General features: G+C 39.5%; 1 protein-coding gene across 2 annotated transcripts in view; it reads right to left on the bottom strand.

Annotated features, from left to right (window-relative positions):
* The window catches only part of slc9a8 (solute carrier family 9 member 8), a 50,422-nt gene that overhangs the window by 15,972 nt on the left and 11,859 nt on the right, over window positions 1–22,591 (bottom strand). For both annotated transcript variants that reach the window (XM_067370976.1, XM_067370975.1), the window contains exon 5: window positions 5,930–6,013. In XM_067370976.1, the coding sequence (XP_067227077.1) occupies window positions 5,930–6,013 (84 nt within the window). The remainder of the gene's footprint in view (window positions 1–5,929; window positions 6,014–22,591) is intronic.

Here is a 22,591-nt window from a genome sequence, read left to right as displayed (position 1 = left end):
GTGGTCACTAAAAGGGAATGTGGCCAGGAAACCAGAAGGAATCCCAGCCAGTCACTAGAGGGATAAATTCACCCCTGACTCCACCAAGGAGGCCGTACTAATTTAGCGAAAGCCAAACATAGTCTGGGCCAACCTTGTCTGACATACAGAATCTCTAATGTGCGAACTCCAAAAGAGGAGAGCAGGTAAGAGCGACTGCGAAAGGGCAGTGAGCAACTCCAGGCCACATGCAGAGATGGGCATCCTGGAGAGCGGAACTCTATAAACTATAAACCCTCGTACTGAGGGGAGTAACACCACTCATCCTAGGATCTACTCAGCTTCTTATAAAAGCACTGATGAGGCTGTGCGCTAGAAAACCCTGGTACAGGGGAGCACAAACCAGCCTGGGGCCAGTCTGAACGGGAGACTTCAGAGAAGTCTACAACCAATGACCAGCTTAGGGAGCTAAGCACAATTACACAGTCAGCCCAAAGGGAAAGGGAAAGGGTTCCAAAAGGGAACCTAACAGACAGACCATACTGTAGGCACATAACCATGGAGGCCGGCCAGAAGGGGCCTACAACATAGCTAAGAGTTCTTACAATGAACTAGCATCACAACATGAACCCAACACACAAGGTGGTATTCAGGATGGCCCATAAGGCCAAAGAACTGAAAACATAGCATGCTGAGTGCATGACCAACCAAGTAATTAGGTAGCTGTGAGTGCCCACAAAACAGCCCATCCAACACAATCCAATGAGCAGTGTACTCTGTAAAAGCAGCCTTTTTCTCTTTAAGCAAGAGGAGTACAACGTACGGCATCACGTGCTAAAGAAGGCCCCATGGGCCTATAACCTCAGCAGACACGTGGCATCAGCTCGTGGCAGTGTTATCAAGGTTCAGGCTAGACAGACCGACTACAAAGGGAGGTCATTAGCCAGCCCGAGCCCCGGCCAGCCAGCGACATAAGACCCTTTACTGTAAAGTAAAAAAATAAATGAAAGGGAAAAAGCCAGCATGCTACAAAGGAGGCCCTTAAAGCCTACCCGCCGCACGGGGCGTCAGTTAGCGGCCACTAAAGTTCTAGGAGCAAAATAGAACAGTAACAGACAGGGTAGCTATTTAGCTCGACTAGAGCTAAAGGAAACCAAGCTCAAGGCAGCAAATGCATAAAACCAGACCAAAAGTTGGTTTTAGTACAAGAGTTCACCTCGAGAGGCAAGCCTCTTCAGTGATGTACTCAGTAAAAGCACCTTTTACTCTCTAAGTGAGAGGAGTACAAAGCCAAACTCCAGCGTGACACAAAGGAGGCCTGCGAAGGCCTACAACCTGTATATACACGGCGTCAGCTAGTGGTATCATGACCAATCCATGGTGATGAGTCACATAGAAACCCACACAAAGCTGTGCTAACATGCAGACAGAAAGGAGGCCCTGATGGGGGCCTACAACCTCTATGAGCACATGGCATCAACCAGTGGTAGCTTCATGACTAAGGCCAGCCCGCAGGCCAAGTACTTGAGAAACCCTCAGGTATGAGAAGTACACACTACGCTGCAGAAGTCAATGAAAGGCCTGACCTAGGACCTATTCGTACAGAGGTGGGGGTGGCCGAAGGCGGCAAGAGTAAAAAATCATGACTTAACTATAGAATGAGTCTAGACATGACCAGCCCAGCCGGGCCAACACAGAGGGTACAAAAGGAGGCCTGGCCAGGTCTACTACTTTTACCACCATGAGGCGCCAGCCAGCGGACATAACAGGGACCAAGCTCAAAGGGGACCAGCTCTAGAACCTACAAGATAACTGTGGGGAACTAGCTACACAACCTGAGCTTAAGCCTACACATTCCAACAGGCAATGTACCTCAGTACACGTAGAAATGCTACCACGGTCTAAGGAAGGCCTACCAGGCCTATCACCCCAGACAACGTGAGCAAAGCCTGAGGCAGTGCTAAAAATACATGAGCAAACTCATGATTGTAACCAACAGCACCCAAAACAAGCAGTGATAAGAGAGAGGCTACAATAAAGAGCCAACAATCTGCTGTGGACATGATCGACTGGGAGCTAACAGAGAACATACTATTCTAACCAGAATAAGACCCTCTACACTCAACCTGAGTGTGCAATCCAACAGGTGATGCACTCAGTGAAACACACACCCTAACCAGGGAGTACAACAAAACACCACGTTCATAGATAAGAGGCTAATCATAGCCTGCTATCACAGAAACAGGCATTAACCTGTGGCAGCACATGAGTAAGCTCACATATGCATGTAGGGCTAAAGCTTAGAACCCAAAGCAAACATGAATGCTTTGTAATACATGCCATCCAACCAGGATAAATGTTTCACAGAACAGAACTGGAATCTGTAATGAACCTTAGAGAACGAAACCTAAATTATTAGAATCGTATCTCAAACTTGAATATAATTCAAGAGGCTCATTGTAAAAACATTATAAGCATGAAAAGGTTCTAAAGTAGAGCCTAGCAAAACTGCATAACTTATCTCATCAAAGATAAGGGCCTACTACCTGAGAAAAACAGCACCAGGAAGGCTAATAACAGCCTAAACCTAGCTATTAAAATAGCTATAGCACCTACACTGCAGAAATGACACAAAAAAAAAAAAAAAAAAAAAAAAAAAAGGGCATACGGCCAACAACTCCTTCAGGAGGAGGCCAGAACTAGGAACAATACAACCACAAAAAGAGTGGTGATAATAGGGGTGATGTATACAAACACCTAGACCTAGCCCTATCCTAGCCGCTAGCTACAGTCTAAAAAGACCAAGCCACGCTTGGGCTCTGTCTTAAATCCTCGAGCGAGGAAAGACAAGCACCAAAGCAACAGCACCAGGCAGCCGAACGGCCGACCCAACGCACATAACTGAAACAAAGAGTGCCAACCTAGCCAGCCTAGCGTTTCAGTTATCAAGCCCAAATTAACCCCTTCTAGGAAAAACAAGGTCTACATTCACAAGGTCACAAAAAAAGACAAATGGATCTCGCTTACCTCCTGTGGCTCGTAGGACGAAGATTCCTTCCCCTTCTGTCAGAGTAGAGAAGGAAAAATCCAAAGTCCTATAAGCCTAAAAGTACTATCATTATCAAGCCAGACGGTGGGCCGTCAGAAAAATATTCATTGTGGGCCTTAACCGTTGGCCTGACTGCAAAAGCCCGAGCATGCAGAAAGTTCTGGAGGAAGAAAGCGAGCAAGGGCGAGATGTTTCAGCCCCCGCGAGAAGAGATCAATCATCTGCGCTGCTGGCGCCTATGCTCGATCACTTCCCTCAGGTCCTGCTTCTTCCTCCTTGCATCCCGCCGCTTCTGCGCCTTGTTTCGGGGAGGAGGAGGCGCACGAGCGGCGACACTGGCTCTCTGGGCCTGTCTCTGAGCCTCGACCAGAGACGGCCCAGGACCTTCCGGCTGTCTGGGCCCAGATCCGGATCTGAGCGGGATACAGGATCTGAATGCAGCAGAGAGCGCCCTCGCCTCCTTGAACTTCTCAACCACCGCCTCAACGGATGTGCCAAAAAGCTCAGACAGCGAGACTGGGGCATCGAGGAGAAAACGCTTTTCTTTCTCCCCGATGTCCACACAGCTGAGCCACAGATGTCGCTCTGTGGCCACCACAGCCGCCATAGATCGGCCAATCGAGGCAGCAGTCTGCTTGGTGGCCCTCAGAGCAAGATATGTGGTTCGGCACAGCTCGGTAACCGCCTCAGCGTACAGACCCTGACCCTGGTCAAGATCCTTGATCAGATCAGCCTGGTACGCTTGCAACACAGCCATTGTGTGCAACGCAGCACCAGCCTGACCTGCAGCGGTGTAAGCCCTGCCACTCAGATGTGACGGCACCTTCAGCGCCTTGGATGGCAGGGCCGGAGCTTTCAACATCGTTGCACTCCCTGTAGCGAGATAGTTTGCAAACGTCTCATCTATAGGTGGCATCGACGTGTACCCATGCCGGCCCAGTCCCTTAACATCAGCAAAACTAGCTCGCTGATGATGATGAACTCGGGCCGAGTATGGGTTCTTCCATGCCTTCTCGATCTCAAGATGCAGATCGGGAAGGAATGGAAGGCTCCCTGGAGTTATAGGGAAAAGAAAAAGAAAAAAAAAAGGACGTCATCGTCATCTAGGAGCGTGTCCTCGTCTGCCGCCTCGGCATGAGAGAGATTCACACCCATCTCAAATTCCTTGGCGAGCTCCACCTGAGAGCCCCATGATCTCAGCCGCCGCTCTGCCTCAGCATGAGCAGGGCCAGAACCACCGGGCAATGGTGCTGATGCCTCTTCCCTCAAGAAGAGTGCCAAACGAGAACGGAGCGTCTTCATGGGCAAACGCTCACAGTTAACACAGACAGCGCCCTCAAGCACTGTCTGTGCATGCTCTTTGCCCAGACACATAACGCACAAGTTGTGTGTATCCTCTGGTGTGAGAAACCTAGGACAAGGATCAGCACACTTCCTGAAACGTTTTTCAGACATGATCAGAGTATTTTTACCGGAGTAGTGAGACAGGCACGAACAAAACCGTCCCGAAAAGACGAGAAGATGTTGACTGCATCCTCAGGCGCTCCCTTTATACGTCACGGTTTGCGCCATTCGACGTCATAGGCTGTCACCGGCCAATAGGATTGGAGTGTTGTGATTCCTGGCATTTCGAACACCTGTCGAGTGACGGTTCCCCATAGCGCAGTCAGCACAGAGTGGAGTTCCCTTTCGAAAGGGAAACTGATGTGCCTAAGACTTTTGCATATATATACACACACACACGGATCAGGCATAATATTATGACCACATTATATTGTGTTGGTCCGCATTTTGCTGCCAAAACAGCCCTGACCCATCCGAGGCACGGACTCCACTAGACCCCTGAAGGTGTGCTGTGGTATCTGGCACCAAGATGTTAGCAGCAGGCCATCCACGTGATGTAAAAGAAAACGTGATTCATCAGACAAGGTCACCTTCTTCCATTACTCTGTGGTCCAGTTCTGATGCTCACATGCCCACTGTTGGCAATTTCGGTGGTGGACAGGGTTCAGCATGGGCACCCTGACTGGTCTGTGGCTATGCAGCCCCATATGCAACAAACAACGATGCACTGTGTATTCTGAGCCTTTCTATCAGAATCAGCATTAACTTCGAGAAATTTGAGCTACAGTAGCTCGTCTGTTGGATCGGACCACACCATTGCTCTCCATGTGCATCAATGAGCCTTGGCCGCCCATGACCCTGTCGCTGGTTCACCACTGTTCTTTCCTTGGACCACTTTCGATAGAGACTGACCACTGCAGACCGGGAACACCCCACAAAGAGCTGCAGTTTTGGAGATGCTCTGACCCAGTCGTCTAGCCAATCCTTATGTTTGCCTATTTTTCCTGTTTCTAGAACATCAACTTGAGGATAAAATGTTCACTTGCTGCCTAATATATCCCACCCACTAACAGGAGGCGTGATGAAGAGATAATCAGTCTCATTCACTTCACCTGTGAGTGGTCATAATGTTATGCCTGATTGGTGTATATATACATATATGTTATTAAAGCAATAAGCCGTGTACATCACATGGCTTTGTGTTTTATACAAAATTCTGTTTTTGAGTTCTGGGTCTCACCATTACAATATATCAATTGTAGGCCGAGTCTCCCCACGCATGGTTAAAGGCTATTACTGTATATCAGTTTCACAAACCTAAAACTCTAACACTAAACATGCTTTGTTTTAACCAAATTGCAGTTTAGTAAGTGAGATTCAGTAACTGCTCTGAGCAATTCAGTTCACTCAGTGAAGGGTTTGCCAGACTGATTCACACTAGTAACAACTGAGTTTGGAACCTTTTGACCGATCCAATTCAGGTGCCAACTGCAGAGTGCTGACATTTTTAATTTTTTTAATTTTTTGAAAATGAATAATACTACAGTAATATGTTACCTTGTGTAATGAGTATCCAGACTCAAAAATGATTGGCGGTAAAAGTAATAAGAAGAACATATTGGGACGAAACATCTCCTCTTCCTGTGAAGGAAACAAAGAAAGAAAAATGACCATGTGTCAGACACTTTTTGTTTTATTTTGGATACTGCTCATATAGGCTTGAATACAGTCATTATTAATAGTAGGTTATTCTTACAAGCATTTCAGTGAAATATATTATTTTTGCAATATTTTAACCTGTGAGTGTGTGTGTGTGTGTAGGTGTGTTTGTGTTTGTGTGTGTGTTTGTGTGTGTGTGTGTTTGTTGGTGGGGGGTGGTGGGGGTGGGAACCACAGAACTGTCAACCCTGTTTAGTTGTACTATTAATATAGTCATTTTCAGTGATATTAACATTAACAGTATAAATAATTTTCCTGGCAATCACGTTTATTGTAGTTTAGGCCTCTTTTTTAATTTTATATTACTTTTTGATTATAGTTAAATTTTTTAGATGAAACATTTTTTTATTAACATCAATTATTATTGTGAATAAGAATTCACTTTCCAGGTCTCCCAACACCCAACACACACCCACCCACCCACACACACCCACACACACACACACCCACACACACACACACACACCCACACACACCCACCCACACACACACACCCACACACACACCCACACACACACACACCCACACACACACCCACACACACCCACACACACCCACACACACACACACACACACACACACACACAGTGAATGAGTGTGTGCAATGTGTTAGTGAGCATATGAATATATTTGTGTGTGCGTGTACATTTTACTGGAGTACAAAGCAGAACTGTGTTGATTCTGTGACAGTGATAATGATGGCATGTTTGCAGAAATGTACAAAGATACACTTTATGTATGTAACCACCAGCGCATTGCATTTCATCACTTGTTCTCTCATTCTTGAAGTTCCTGTGCAGGGAGGCCTTGCTCCACTACATTCTCTTTCAGTTCCATAATGATCCATCACTTCTGGCAATCATTGAGGGATTCAGTAACTGATCTGAGCAATTCAGTTCACTCAGTGAAGGGTTTGCCAGAATGATTCACACAAGAAACTACTGAGTTTGGTTCTTTTTGACCGATTCAATTCAGGTACCGACTGCAGAGTGCTGACATTTTTTTTTTTTTTTTTGAAAATGAATAATACTACACTAATTTGGAAAATGAATAATACTACACTAATATTTTACCTTATGTATTGAGTATCCAGACATAAGTTCCTGTTGAGGGAGGCCTTGCTCCAATCATTGAGGGACAAAAGCTATATGTTGGTTCATGAACGTTTTAAGAAATGCATGGGAAAATATAATTTTCAAATGTAAATCCAATATGTAAATCCAACAACTGAATTTACTTTAAAAATTTGGTTTATAATGGTAAAATAACTCTTCTTTTGCCAGGGACAAAGCTTCAAACCAGGGACAATGGATCATAGGTTTCCCCAATGGATTCATTTATGAATTTACAATTATAAATAATGATAATATAGCACAATTATAAATTATAATTAGGGGTTCAAGCACGAAGTGCTGAAACCCTATTGTAATTGTTAGGATTTTTATTATTATTATTATTAGGGGCCAAGCACCGAAGGTGCGGAGGCACCTATTGTTATTGTTGGCGTTCCGTACGCTTATTATTATTCTTCTTCTTCTTCCGCTCTTGAAGTCTATGGCAGACCATAGAACCGTTTGCGGGAAAGTTGTGAAATTTGGCACACAGTTAGAGGACAGAATGACCTTTGTCCATAGCAAATTTGGAGTCTCTAACTCAATCCCTCTAGCGCCACCAGCTGTCCAAAGTAGCACTTATGTTTATGCTAATAACTTTTGAACCATAAGGGCTAGAGACAAAATTCTTTTTTCCTCTGATTCATTGGTTCAAGCTGATTCGACTGCACCATATGACGTCATTTTCCGTCATGAAAATTTTTCCGCCATTTTGAATTTTCTGAAAAACCTACTTTTTCGAACTCCTCCTAGGCCGTTACTCCGATTTTCACAAAAATTGAACCAGATCATCTTCAGACCATGCTGACAAAAAGTTATGGAATTCAAGTTGATTACTCAAACAGTTTTCGTAAAACAAGCGAACGAATTGTACGTAGTGCTTGTAAAAATAGACATAAGGCTGTATCTCCGCAACACTTTATCGTATTCAGACCAAACTTGGTACCTGTCATCACAAGCATGACCTGAGGCAACATGCAACGTTTCAGCGCAGCGCCTCCTAGTGGTGCGGAGATATGAAAAATTTATGTTTTTGCTTATAACTTCTGATGGGTTTGGCCAAAAATCATGAATTTGGTCTTGTTCGATTTGGGGCATCATGCCGAATCTAATAATATCCAATTTTCCCATTTCGGACATTTTGGCTGTCGGCCATTTTGAATTTTGTGCTAAAATGCTGTATTTTATGAACGCAGTAGCGTATCATTATGAAACTTGGTATGGGTCATCAGCACAATGTCCTGAAGGAGCCTAAGAAGTTTTGGAACAGCGCCACCTTGTGGTCAAAAGTTATAACAAAATGTACAAAAATGCTAATAACTTTTGACTATTTTAACTCATTGTAATGAAACTGGTCTCAGTTGATTCGTTGGGTCATGCCAAGAACATAGATATCAAATTTGCCATAGTTGGCTGAACTTCCTGTCCGCCATATTGTTTTTCTTTAAAAACCTACTTTTTCGAACTCCTCCTAGACCGTTGCTCCGATTTTGACCAAAATCTAACCGTATCATCTTCAGACCATGCCGACAAAAAGTTATGGATTTCAAGTTGATAAGTCAAACCGTTTTCGTATACCGGAGCAAAGAATTTGAGAGATGATGCAAAAATTACTCTTGAAGCTGTATCTCTACAATGCTTTGACATATTCAGACCAAACTTGGTACGTGTCATCACAAGCATGACCTGAGGCATCATACAGTGTTTCGGCGCAGCGCCACCTACTGGAGTGGAGATATGAAAAATGGCTATTTTTGCTTATAACTTCTGATGGGTTTGACCAAAATTCATTAATTTGGTATGGGTCATCAGGACAATGCCCTGAAGCAGCCTGAGAAGTTTCGGACCAGCGCCATCTCGTGCTCAAAAGTTATAACAAACTTGACAAAATGCTAATAACTTTTTTTTCTAATTGCTCACTGCTGCTGTTGGTCTGATGCTCACGGCTATGTTGGCTGGCTTCTTGTGCCGTTTTTGTGCTTGGCCCCGTAATTGCTGCTTGCAGCTATATTTATTATTATTATTATTATTATTATTATTATTATTATTCTGCCGTAAAACTGATCGTGCAGCCTAAACCGTAAGGCCTAGAGACTTGAAATTTGGCCAGATTGTAGTGCTCAATTTGGGGAGAACCTATCAAAGTCTTGACCCAATCGGCCAAACGGGGGCGCTACAGCGCAAAAAACAAAATTTTCAGACATTTTTGGCCATAGCTCGTAAACCGCTTGACGTAGACTCAAAAACTGTACATCGTTGCAATCCTTGGGTTAGTACGAACAAAATTGTTTTGTGCCTTTTTTAACTCTACGACGCACCGTTTTTCCGTAAAATTGACCCGAAGCCCAAACGTACTTTCGCGAACTAGTCCTAGGATTTTCAACCGATCGGAACCAATCCACTGCAGAAATATTCTCTGGACACTGAATATCAATAATTATCAAAAAAAAGTTGAAATTTCGAATTTTGCACGAAACAGTACGCCAAAAACATCTATGCTAACGTTAGCCAAATGCTATTTTTAGTGATAACTCTTGAACGGAATGGAATATCTTCACTAAACTTGGTACATATATGTATAAGCTCAGACTTTGGTTAAATAAAAAAAATTGCGCACCTCTGCCACTAGGTGGCGCTATAATGCGAAAAAAACATAAAAACAGCTATAACTATGCAACCGTTAGTCCGATTGACTTAAAATTTGGCATGCAGTGTCTTGGTCCAAGGGGGCATGATTGCCTTTAAGGACATTGGTGTATCTCAAAAAACATGGCCGCCATCGGCCAATGAAATTTGAGCACCTATTAGACAAGGTTAACGGAGGCCGATCGGAACGAAACTCGGTGTGCATGATCGAATCGTGGTCATGGACGTCTGTACCAATTTTGAAAGAAATCGGCCACTAGTTGGCGCTAACGAGTTTTACGACTCTGTAATCACATGGTGTTTCATAAATCCACACAATATGCATATCATTTGATAGATCTCCTCATGCTGAACAACTTTGCCTCAAGAACCATTGCTGTCAATCAAATTGTTCATTAATTATTCATGAATATTTTAAAAACCTACTTTTGCGAACTAGTCCTAGGTTTTTCGCACAATCGGAACGAAACCAGTGCAGGACAATTCTATGGACTCTCCAGATCCATAATTATCAAAAAAAAAGTTGAACTTTACCCTTTGGGTCGCTATAACGGGGTCATTTAGAAAGTGGGCGTGGCTAAATATACCCAAAAGCCTATAAAACCTAAACGTAAACTCAGAACTTCACGAAAATTGGGGAACGCATGCAAAGTATAACTATACAGAAGCACACCAATTTTTATGGAGATCGGACCATAGGTGGCGCTATAACTGTTAGAAAACTTTAAAAAACTTGTGTTTTTAATGCTTTTGGATTAAATTGTATATAACTCTGGATGTGATCGACTTATTTTGACAAGAGATATATCTTTAGACTCCTTAATCCTTGCCGAGTTCAACGATATCAGACTTGCCAGGTTTCGGAAAATGGTTTGTGTCACCTTGTGATTTAGCGCTTAAAAAACGTTTGCGAATATTTTCGAAACCGTTTGTCCGATCGTCACGAAACCACCGTAGAAAACACGGAACCTAAGTTGGTTTACTATACGTTAAAGCCCAAATGTCAAAATTTTGATAGGAAGTGGCAAAAAAATCCAATCAAAGTCTTTCATGGGTCAATTTTTATGCGCTCATATATATGTGTCTATAACGTCAAAACGAAATGAGATATTTTCACCAAATTTGGCACACATATGTATGGATACACTCCGAGGACATCCCCCAAAAATGGTGGAGATCGGGCAATAGGTGGCGCTATAACTGTCAAAAAACCTTTAAAACTATATATTTCTATAATGTATTGCCTGACACTGTCATTTTGTGCCACCAGATGGCAGCAGAAGGCCACTAATATAATTCAAGGTTTCAAGAATTCAATGTTTTGTCATTTAAAATCCCTTTAAACCAGGGGTGCCCAATCCTGTTCCTGGATATCTACCTACCTGCACATTTTAGCTCCAACCCTGATAAAACACACCTGAATCAGTTAATTAAGATCTTCAGGAGCACTTCATAATTACAGACAGGTGTGTTGAGCTGGGCTAGAGCTGAATTGTAGGAAGGTAGATCTCCAGGAACAGGATTGGGCACCCCTACTTTAAACTATATAAATCCTTATAATAACATTACAAATCACATTTTTTTCAAGGTTTACCACTTCATTTGTTCATGTGACTTATGTCTTTGCAGTAAGACAACATTACAATTACATTGTGACCTGAAAATTATATTTTTTTGTTTATGTGTGTGTGTGTATGTGTGTAAAGCATGCTTCGTATGTATAAGGTATTACTGTTTAAACCTTTTCTTTCTGTGTTTGTTTTAGCATATATGATTTCAGTGGTACATGCTTGCTAAATAAGACAAATCCTGCCTTAAACTGCCTTAAATGCTTGAACCCCGATAAAATGCTGCATGCAGCTTTAATTATAAATAATATAGCTTAGCTGAAAATAGCTTTCAAATTTTAAAAGTCAAGTTATGTCTTGTAAATCAAGACCTGTTTAGATATCTACAAGTTTGTCAGTATTATTTGAAAGAAATAAAGGACAATGCTGCGATTAATCAGATTGTGCAAGTTATTATACAGGCATATACTGTAAGAAAGACACTGTATCCAAATTATATAAAGGGTTAAGTACTTTGAGGAATCCTTCAATAGAATATATACGATTAAAATGGGAAAAAGAGGACGGCATTTCCTTATTACCTGATCAGTGGAATAAAATATGTATTATCCTACATGCCTCAACAAGCTCAAGAATATGGCGTTAGTTTTGTTGGAAAAATCGGACTCACTTTTTTATCACACAAAGAATTAAGGAATTACAAACGAAAACCTCTCACCCATGCTGGAGGAACTTTAGGGTAGAAAAAGCTCATCATACACATATTTTGGTTATGTCCAAATGTGAATAGTTTTTGGGAGGTTGCATGGTCTACTAATAATAGCATTTTCACTCTACCAAAATCATTTTATGTTTTATATTTGGGAGATATTCCAAATGAGGTTGGAAAAGATGAGAAATATGTATTTAAGATTTTACTGGCAACAAGTAAAAGCCCGGAAATGGTACAAAGAAGACCCACCCACAAGAGAGGACTGGTTCCAAATAGTAACAGAGGTTAGAGAAATGGAAAGAATCACATACAGACATGGACAAAATTGTTGGTACCCTTGATAAATATGATCAAAGATGACTGTAAAAATAAATCTGCATTGTTTATCCTTTTGATCTTTAATTCATAAAGTTAGGTATAAACATGAGGAAGAACAAAGGCCAAATTCCCTTAATCATTCATCACAGTAAGTAAAACCAAAGAATATAGTTCTGATATGCAGCAAAAGATTGTTGAGCTTCACAAAATAGAAAGTGGCTGTAAGAAAATAGATAAAGCATTGAAAATCCCCATTTCCACTGTCAGGGCAATGATTAAGAAGTTCAAATCAACTAAAGATGTTACAAATCTGCCTGAAAGAGGACATGTGTCTAAACTGTCCTAATGTGTGGTGAGGAGGAAAGTTTGAGTGGCCAAAGACTCTCCAAGGATCACAGCTGGAGAATTATAGAGATTAGCTGAGCCGTGAGTCTCAGAAAGCCAAAAAAAAAAAAAAAAAAAAAAAAAAAGATCAAACAGCACCTACATCGCCACAAGTTGCCTGGGAGGGTTTCAAGAAAAATCCTCTGCTCTCATCCAGAAACAATCTCCAGCATATTCAGTCAGACAAGACTGAAACTTAAAACGGGACTGGCTTCTATGGTCAGATGAAACAAAAAAAAAGAGCTTTTTGGCAGCAAACCCACCAGATGGGTTTGGTGCACACAAGTACCCCATGTCCATGGTTAAATATACTGCTGGATCTTTAATGTTATGGGCCTATTTTTCTGCTAGAAGTCCTGGACATCTTGTTCAGATACAAGGTATCATGGATTCTATCAAATACCAACAGATAAAAAAAAAATCAAAACCTGGCCGCTTCTGATAGAAATCCAATAATGGGCCAGGGTTGGATCTTCCATCATGATAATGATCCAAAACCAACACAAACATGTGTCACTGAGCAACAAGCTTCTGCCATGGCCATCCCAGTCCCCAGACCTGATCCCTAAAAAAAAAAAGGAGTGGACTGAAGAGAAGAAGCAACCAACATGGAACTGGGAATTTGAAGGATCTGTAGAGATTCTCCATGAAGGAATGGTCTCTGATCTCTTGTCAGGTGTTCTCCAAACTCATCAGGCATAAAGACTCTGTTATCTTGGCAAAAGAAGGTTGCAAAAAGTATTGAATAAAAAGGCGCCAATAATTGTTGCCAACGTGTTTTGGAGAAAAACATTTCATAATGTGATTTCCCTCTCACTTTCAATTCTTTTCCTTCAGTGAAAAGTTAGATTTTTGCTAATTTCATAAATTAAAGATCAAAAGGATAAACAATGCAGATTTATTTTTATAGCCATCTTTGATCATATTTATCAAGGGTACCAACAATTTTGTCCATGTCTGTATATACTTCAGCTGCAAATGCAAATATTTAAGAACAAATGGAGGAAATGGTTAACAAGTTCCTCTGTGGTTTAGATGATTGCTTTTGTAAGGGTATGTAAATGTTTACTGATATAATGTACTGGTGAAATTACTAAAGGTTTATATGTAATATATGACAACAACAAAGGTTTATTTGTAATATATGGCAACCTTTATTGTACTTTTTTTCCTGTTATGTAAGCTGTTATTCTGTTCTCAACAACAACAACAAAAAGGTATCAGAAAAATTCATGGGAACCGTCTTGACAACGGCAGAGAAATATCAAAGGAATTTGGAATTGTGTAGATGTTAAAACACATCAAACCTTGGCTCTGCATGAGAGTGAAAGTTGTTGGTTGATGTTGGAAAGCCTTGTGAGATGCAACAATCTGTGATAATGCAGAATTTCTTCTGCTGGCATCTCACAATCTTTGTTGTAATTATGGCAACATTTTTAGGCATGATAGGCAAGCTTCTGATGCCAAAGCTGTTACAATCAGAAGCCAGCAAAATTGTGTTGCCTTATAAGATAGCTCAAATCAGAAGCACTAATCTAAACGGATAAACCCAGAAACACTGTCTATGCAAGTATTTAAATGCAAACACTTTCAGCTACACAAGCTTGATCAGATAAAAATGTGTCAGAATGTTTTTCGTAACACTAAGGAAGTACACATTGCATTCTCAGAGTTTTTGCAAGGGCTGCTAAGGATGGGCATTAGTGTAAACCAGGGTTTTTTTAACCGTTCCTTGAGCCCAAGGCAATCCCAGGATGGGTTGCAACAAGCTCTGTGGAAATTATCATTTGAAAATGTTGCTCTGAAATCTAATTGTAGAACAATACTGGCAAAAGACAGTTCCAACCAAATGAAAAAAAAAAAAAAAAAAAATATATATATATTATATATATATATATATATCAACCAACATTTGTGTGTCATGTTTATTTTATTTTTTTGTGCTTAATAGATTTGCAAGTTTTTAGTTTAACATCTGGCTTTTAAACCAACAAAAATATAAACAAAACACCAGGGAAAGGTTATTTACATCAAGACCTAAACTAACAAGCAAAGTAATTGCGTAATTCTATTCACGCCTCGGGTAAAACAAAAACAGCTTTCGATGTCTGTGCATTTACATGCTTTAATGGAAAAAGCAACCTAGCCAATAATACAGATTTCAAGTTTTAAAGGTAGTTAGTTCAACCAAAAATGAAAATTCTGTCTCCCTGAAAATGTATTCTCCCTCATGCCATTCCAAACCCATAAAACTTTCATTCATCTTCAAAACACAAATGAAATTAGAAGTGATAAATTATAAATGATATTATAAGTTATATTTTTAATAAAACCTAAGAGATTTCTGTCCATCCATTGAATCCATTCCACCTAAATGTTGACGCTTCAAAAAGTTCATGAAAAAAATCGTTAGTAACCCATTGCCATAGAAAAGAAAAATCAAAAGTGAGATCTCTTTAACATCTCAAATGTTTCTCCAAGACATAAATGAGGTGGTCTCACATGTCTCCTCTAAAGTTTAAAAGAGATCTCAATAACATCACACACTGTGCTCAGATTTTTCTCCTTACCTAGAGACTCTGGATTGCTCATATTCGTCTCCTCTAAAGATTCAGAAGAGATCTCAACAACATCACACACTATGCTCATATTTTTCTCCTTAGACAGAGACTCTGGATCAGTCATTTGTCTCCTCTAAAGATTCAGAAGAGATATCAACAACATCACACATTATGCTCATATTTATCTCCTTAGATAGAGACTTTGGTGGTCTCACATTTGTCTCCCCTAAAGATTCAGAAGAGATCTCAACAACATCACACACTATGCTCATATTTTTCTCCTTAGATAGAGACTTTGGTGGTCTCACATTTGTCTCCTCTAAAGATTCAGAAGAGATCTCAACAACATCACACACTGTGCTCAGATGTTTCTCTTCAAGACTCTGGATCGCTCACATTTGTTCCCTTAAAAGTTTAGAAGAGATCTCAATAATATGTGCTCAGATTTTTCTCCTTAGCTAGTGACTCTGGTTCTCTCACTCGTCTCCTCTAAAGTTTAAAAGAGATCTCTATAACATCACATACTTTGCTCAGACTTTTCTCCTAAAGATTCAGAAGCTCCCACATTTGTCTCCTCTAAAATTTAGAAGAGATCTCAACAACATCACACATTGTCCTCAGACTTTTCTCCTCAGCAAGAGTGGATCTCTTACACTTTTCTCCTCAGCTAGAGACTGAATCTCTCACACTTGTCTTTTCTAAATTTTCAAAAGAGATCTCAATAACATCACACACTGTGCTCATACTTTTCTCCTTAGCTAAAAACTTTGGCGTTCTCACATTTGCCTCCTCTAAATTTTAAAAGTGATCTCAACAACTTTGCAATGTGTATACCAAGCCAAATGTCTCAAAGTGAACTCAAACATTTTTATCATATACTATGTATTAAAGGTGCCCTAGAATTAAAAATTGAATTTATCTTGGCATAGTTAAATAACAAGAGTTCAATACATGGAAATGACATACAGTGAGCCTCAAACTCCATTGTTTCCTCCTTCTTATATAAATCTCATTTGTTTAAAAGACCTGCGAAGAACAGGCAAATCTCAACATAACACCAACTTAGGGCTGGGCGATATATCGAATGCTTTTGTCACGCGCATTTCGTCAGTAAAGCCGGTTCTCTGATTGCCGCTAAATCGTCATCACCTGCTTTCAAATGGAGCGGCATTTAATAGACAGAGCCGTAGTTCACTGACAAGTCACGCAATATCGCGTTCAATATCGATGGCGATTCATATCGATATTGAACGTGATATTGCGTGGTTTGTCAGTGAACTAAAGCTCTGTCTATTAAATGCCGCTCCATTTGAAAGCACGTGATGGCGATTTAGCGTTAACGTTGTTACGTAAACAGTCGGGATCATTAATATTTGCATATGCCAGCCCATGATCAATGCATTAGACAAGGGCAGCCAGTATTAATGTCTGGATGTGTACAGCTGAATCATCAGACTAGGTAAGCAAGCAAGAAACAATAGCGAAAAATGGCAGATGGAGCAATAATAACTGACATGATCCATGATAACATGATATTTTTAGTGATATTTGTAAACTGTGTTTTTAAATGTTTCGTTAGCATGTTGCTAATGTACTGTTAAATGTGGTTAAAGTTACCATCGTTTCTTACTGTATTCATGGAGACAAGAGCCGTCGTTATTTTCATTATTAAACACTTGCAGTCTGTATAGTTCATAAACACAACTTCATTCTTTATAAATCTCTCCAACAGTGTAGCATTAGCTGTTAGCCATGGAACATAGCCTCAAACTCATTCAGAATCAAATGTAAACATCCAAATAAATACAATACTCACATAATCAGATGTATGCATGCAGCATGCATGACAAACACTTTGTAAAGATCCATTGTGAGGGTTATATTAGCTGTGCGAACTTTGTTTATGCTGTTAAAGTCAAGCGCGAGCTCCGTGGGCGGGGGAGCATGAGATTTAAAGGGGCTGCAGCATGAATCGGCTCATATATAATGATGCCCCAAAATAGTCAGTTAAAAAAATTTATTAAAAAAAATCTATGGGGTATTTTGAGCTGAAACTTCACAGACACATTCAGGGGACACCTTAGACTTATATCACATCTTGTATATTAAAAAAAAAAAAAAAAAAAAAAAAAAAAAACGTTCAATGGCACCTTTAATAATCAAATTAGTCAAGGATTAGGTCATAAGCCATTTAATGTGTTCCTGTAGCAATTTTCCTGATAACGTCATCTGGTACATTACTATTTCGAACAACAAATGATTTTCCCTATGCACATAAACTGTACTACTTTCTTATTGTATCTACAATTAAGAGTAAGGTTAACCTTATTTATGCATATTTTCACTCTTAATATAGGCTGAAATTATGTTTTGTTTTGTTTTTTTACTTTATTGGTGCACATTTTGTAAAGTTGTTGAGATCTCATCTAAACTTTAAGAGGTGACAAATGTGAGACGTCCAGTGTCTTTAGCCAAGGAGAAAAATCTGAGCAGTCGAAGACAAGTGTTAGACCATTGGAGTCTTTAGTTTAACAGAAAAATCTTAGAACACTGTGTGATGTTGCTGAGATCTTTTCTGAAACTTCAGAGAAGACAAATGTGAGTGATCCAAAGTCTCTAGCTGAGGAGAAAAGTCTGAGCACAGTGTGTGATGTTGTTGAGATCTCTTCTAAAACTTTAAAGGAGACCTTTCTGAGAGTGTTGGGATTTTGTCTCAGGAGACAAGTGTGAGATGCAGGAGACTCAAGCAAAAGTCCCCATTTGATTTTAATTTAAACCTCATTTATGTCTAGCAGAAACATTTAAGATGTTAAAGTTTTTTGTTTTGTTTTTTTCTCCCCTTTGGGAGGCTTCTATCTCATTAATGCACACCATTTAAATCAAGCACAATATATGCATTCTCATATTTGAAGTTTTTTTGCACAATTACTTAGAGAAAAACATGGCCTATATTTACATGCTTGCAAAATGGGTTGTACAAGACAAACTTTACAATGTTAAATGAAGAAGAAAAAAAAAGGTTATGCAAAAACCATGAGGCACTGGTACACTATTAAACTTGTTAAAAAGAGTATCCCTTCATATTCATATTCTGAAATGTATAATGCTATTTTTAAATAATAGATTCAATATTTACAATATTGGTAAAAAATATTATTAAAATAAAATTGAATACATCTGGGGCTGGTTGCAAAAACTTAAAGAGTTAGTCTTAAAAGTTAGTCATCTTTTTTCTCTTTTTTTTTCAATCCTGGTAATAACTTTTTAAAGTCAGTTGCATGAAAAGGTATATCTGTTTAATTTGAATCAGGAAAGTAAGACTGACTGCCCTTTGGTTAACTGCTACTTAGTCAAACTAGTTCTTAAGTTAATATGCAACTATGCTAAGTTTATGCTGCTGGCACCAAAAGACAAAGCTGATACCTAAATGAGACATATAAGAGAATAATCAGCTTTTAGTATCCTGAGATTAGAGAAAGCTCTGTCAGAACCATAGCCTTATGGACAGCACATCAACACCGAGACACAGCAGCTCCTCAGACAGTACGAGTTTGAATCCCAACTAAAGGTACTTTCCTGTTCCTGTTCTCTTCTCACCTCTCCAATTGTTTCCTGTTTCTCATCCAACTGTCCTGTCCACTAAAGGTAGGGGGGGGGGGGGGGAAGCAACTTCTGAAAATATTTTTACAATGAAGAGATTTCTTGTTTCTCAATTTGGACTCCTCTCTCTCAGAACTTTGTCATGTCTCAGTTGTGTCTACTTTTATTTCTCTTCAGGCATTTTAGGAGAAAAATATGAGACAGTGTTGATCCTGAAATGAGAGATATGTGACAATCACAATATGTGAGAAGTCTCATGAGCTTAGAAAGAGCAACCTCTGAGCAATAAAATATTCCTATAATGAAGTCTTGAAATAGACTGCAGAAAGACAATAAAGATATGTTCTACGTTTCTTAAACCACTTTCTCAGTTTTGACTCTTTTTCTCTCAGATATTTGTCATGTCTCATTTCAGTCTACTCTTATTTCTCCTAAGGAATTTTAGGAGAAACATCTGAAACTCTATTGATACTAAAATGAAGGATATATGAGAATCACAACTAAGTCTGCTGAGGTTAAGAAAAGCAACCACTGAGCAATAAATTTGTCCTATAGATATGAATTTCATAAGAATCCATAAGAAGTTCAAAATCCATATGAAGTCCAATTTTAAGACTTCTGAAGAGACAGAATCGCTTTATATGATGAACAGAACAGGTTTAATTCATAACTCTGAACAATGCACATATGGCGTTGTATGGATTATTTTTATAATGAACTTTTTGAAACATCAACATTTTGGTGAAATGAACTTTCAATGGATGGACAGAAATCTCTCAAGTTTCATTAAAAATATATTTATTTGTATTTTGAAGATAAACAAAAGCCTTCTGGGTTTTGGAACGACATGAGGGAGAGTAAATTACAGAACTTTTATTTTTGGGTGAACTATGCCTTTAACTCTTTCTCTGCCATTTACAGTGTTTTATGTCATTAATGACAACACTTCCCCACCATTGACGGAATTTTCCGGCAATCCATGTTTTCACTGTTATGCGGAAGGGGGCGATATTACACATATTCTGAAAGAGGATGGAATCTCCGGATCCAAAAACAAGCAAAGCAGCAGCAGAAACAAGCGATAGAAGCATTGCTTAAGCTAATGCGATCATCAAACATCACGCAGCATATAAATCAAAACTGCCTAATGTAACCAAACGAAATGTCAACCCAGGATGAGGTACAGGACTGTGCAACCTTTGGGAGTGTTGATGGATGTGATCTACTCGATCTGTGTTTTGATCATTGCTCTGAATCCAATCCAGATGTAAAACATGACTTAAGTAGGGGAAAAAGATGTACTCAACAATCTTTGTTCCGTCATTGGATACAGTTTCGATTCAGTCTTACTTGAGACAAATATTTATTACATATTTGCAGCAAATATTCACTCTTGGTGAGAATAAGTTTTTGGTGGAATCATAGTAGTGATATTAAAAGAACATAAAAAAAGCACTTCAAATTAGCCACTTAGGTTCCATTTCCATTAGGATGTTGCCTTAGGAAGATTCTGCCTATGTAGACAGCAGACAATGATGCAGCCAACTAGGTCTTGCTGAAGGCTGATTTCAGGCGATCCCTGTGGCACCAAACATGTACCTCACAAGGCAGAAAATGCATACATTTCAGCACTTTTTTAATTAGAAATGGGGCTCAGGAACATTGTGGCAAGACACAAAGTGCATTGGGTGCAAAGCCTTTAGTTATGAACTTGGAGCATATGGGCAGACGGTTAAAGGTGCTTTGTGTCCATCTGTAGCAGTGACAAGAGAACAGCAGGTCATAGCTTCAGGAGGACAAGTTGCTGGCAAGAACCAGCATGCTATTTTGAGGCTAGCTTCAATCAATCAATCGATCCAATTCATTACAAAATTTTCTTTTGGCTCATCTCATCTTTAAACTAATAGTCAGCTCACTGATTCTTGAGAAAGGAGACAATACATGTCACACAACTTTTCCTGTCTTTGTTTTGTAGTATACCAACAGTTCTACTTTGAAACGAGTCAGAGATGATCATTAGTATGTTCTTAACACAAATATACCATTTCATTTGATTTTCTCTTTATTAAAATGTCATTACATTATCACTCACTACCCATAAAACCAGCTGTCCTCAACTGAATACTTCATATTAGTGTTGCCAAATATACTGTGTGAACTTTGTAAATGCGCTGTAATATAGTCGACAGCTCGTGTGGCAGGAAGCAAGCGTCTTAAAGGGGCGGTGCCGAGTGTAAATCAGTGCATTGTTAATGGTGCCCCAAAATAGGCAGTTAAAAAAAAATAATTAAAAAAAAATCTATGGGCTATTTTGAGCTGAAACTTCACAGACACATTCAGTAGACACCTTAGACTTATATTACATCTTGTGAAAGAACGTTCTTGGGCACCTTTAATAAAACACATTGCAAGTGTGCATCAAAATATTATCCATAAACTCTCTCTCTTTCCCTTGTATTATCATCAACATGCACAGCGAAGTACACAGAAACACTCATTACAACTAACAGTAAACAAATATATAAAGACTTTATGCCTATTCGGGTGTTGCTTAATAAACTGGTTCAACTCCAATGAACTGTAATAAAGTGCTCTCACCTTCATTACTGCCATATCCAGTATCGCTCTGGAGACTGTAATTACAGCTTAAGCTGGATCACGAACAGTTTGTACTTATATATCCTTGAGTAGCACATTTTTAGCACAACCTCTGTTTTGTATTGTCCCTTTGTATTGATATTCGTTCACAAAGCAGTCCGGTGTGAAATGATTCACACAGACATAAACGAATTTTGGTAGAATTGAGGGAGCATTTTCTTGAAAAAAAAAAAAAAAAAAATGAATACACCTCGTATTCAACAGCTCAGATTTCAGGAGTAAATGGAGAGAGTGGATTAATCCATCCAGCTACAGAACACCTAAAACACTAGGGAGACATTCTCATCAGTGCAGCAATGGCGGACTGTGTACAACTTGCTGTGAACTCACTCAGGGTGGTTCTATGTTAAAACAGCAATGTCTGTCAACATTTGTGGGTGGGGCCTGTGGCTAATGTGACGTCACACTGCCAGGGATCTGGAAACGGCTTGTTCTGAGGAGTGGTTGGATTTTTATCATTATAGGGTGGTTGTGTACACATATTGCCAACACACATTTATGACCAAACTTTTGAATTTTGCATAATAGGTCCCCTTCAACACAGTTCAAATGTTTTTGCAATGGTACTGTGTAGTGTGTAGTGTGAACTATGAAATTTTGGTATTGGTACAGACTACTGAAATATTGGTATTGTGAAAACACTTCTTCATATATAAATGTAATATTTATATAAATAAACATTAACATTAATATCTTGAAATAATAATAATATGAAATATTACTACGATGCAAAAACTATAACTATAAATTCAATTTCACAGCTGTGAACATTAAAAATAATGTGTCGTGTCTATGTCACTAAAACAAGTCAACACAATTGCACAAACAGCAAAGAAATTGTTTGGGATTTTTAAATAATTTCCCTCATTTTAGATACACTACCGTATACACTAAAAGTTTAGGGTCGCTACAATTTTTAAATGTTTTGGAACTAGTCTCTT

The sequence above is a fragment of the Chanodichthys erythropterus genome, chromosome 20, assembly GCF_024489055.1.
Source record: "Chanodichthys erythropterus isolate Z2021 chromosome 20, ASM2448905v1, whole genome shotgun sequence".
Classification (NCBI taxonomy): Eukaryota; Metazoa; Chordata; class Actinopteri; order Cypriniformes; family Xenocyprididae; genus Chanodichthys; species Chanodichthys erythropterus.
This window is presented reverse-complemented; position numbering and strand designations above follow the sequence as displayed.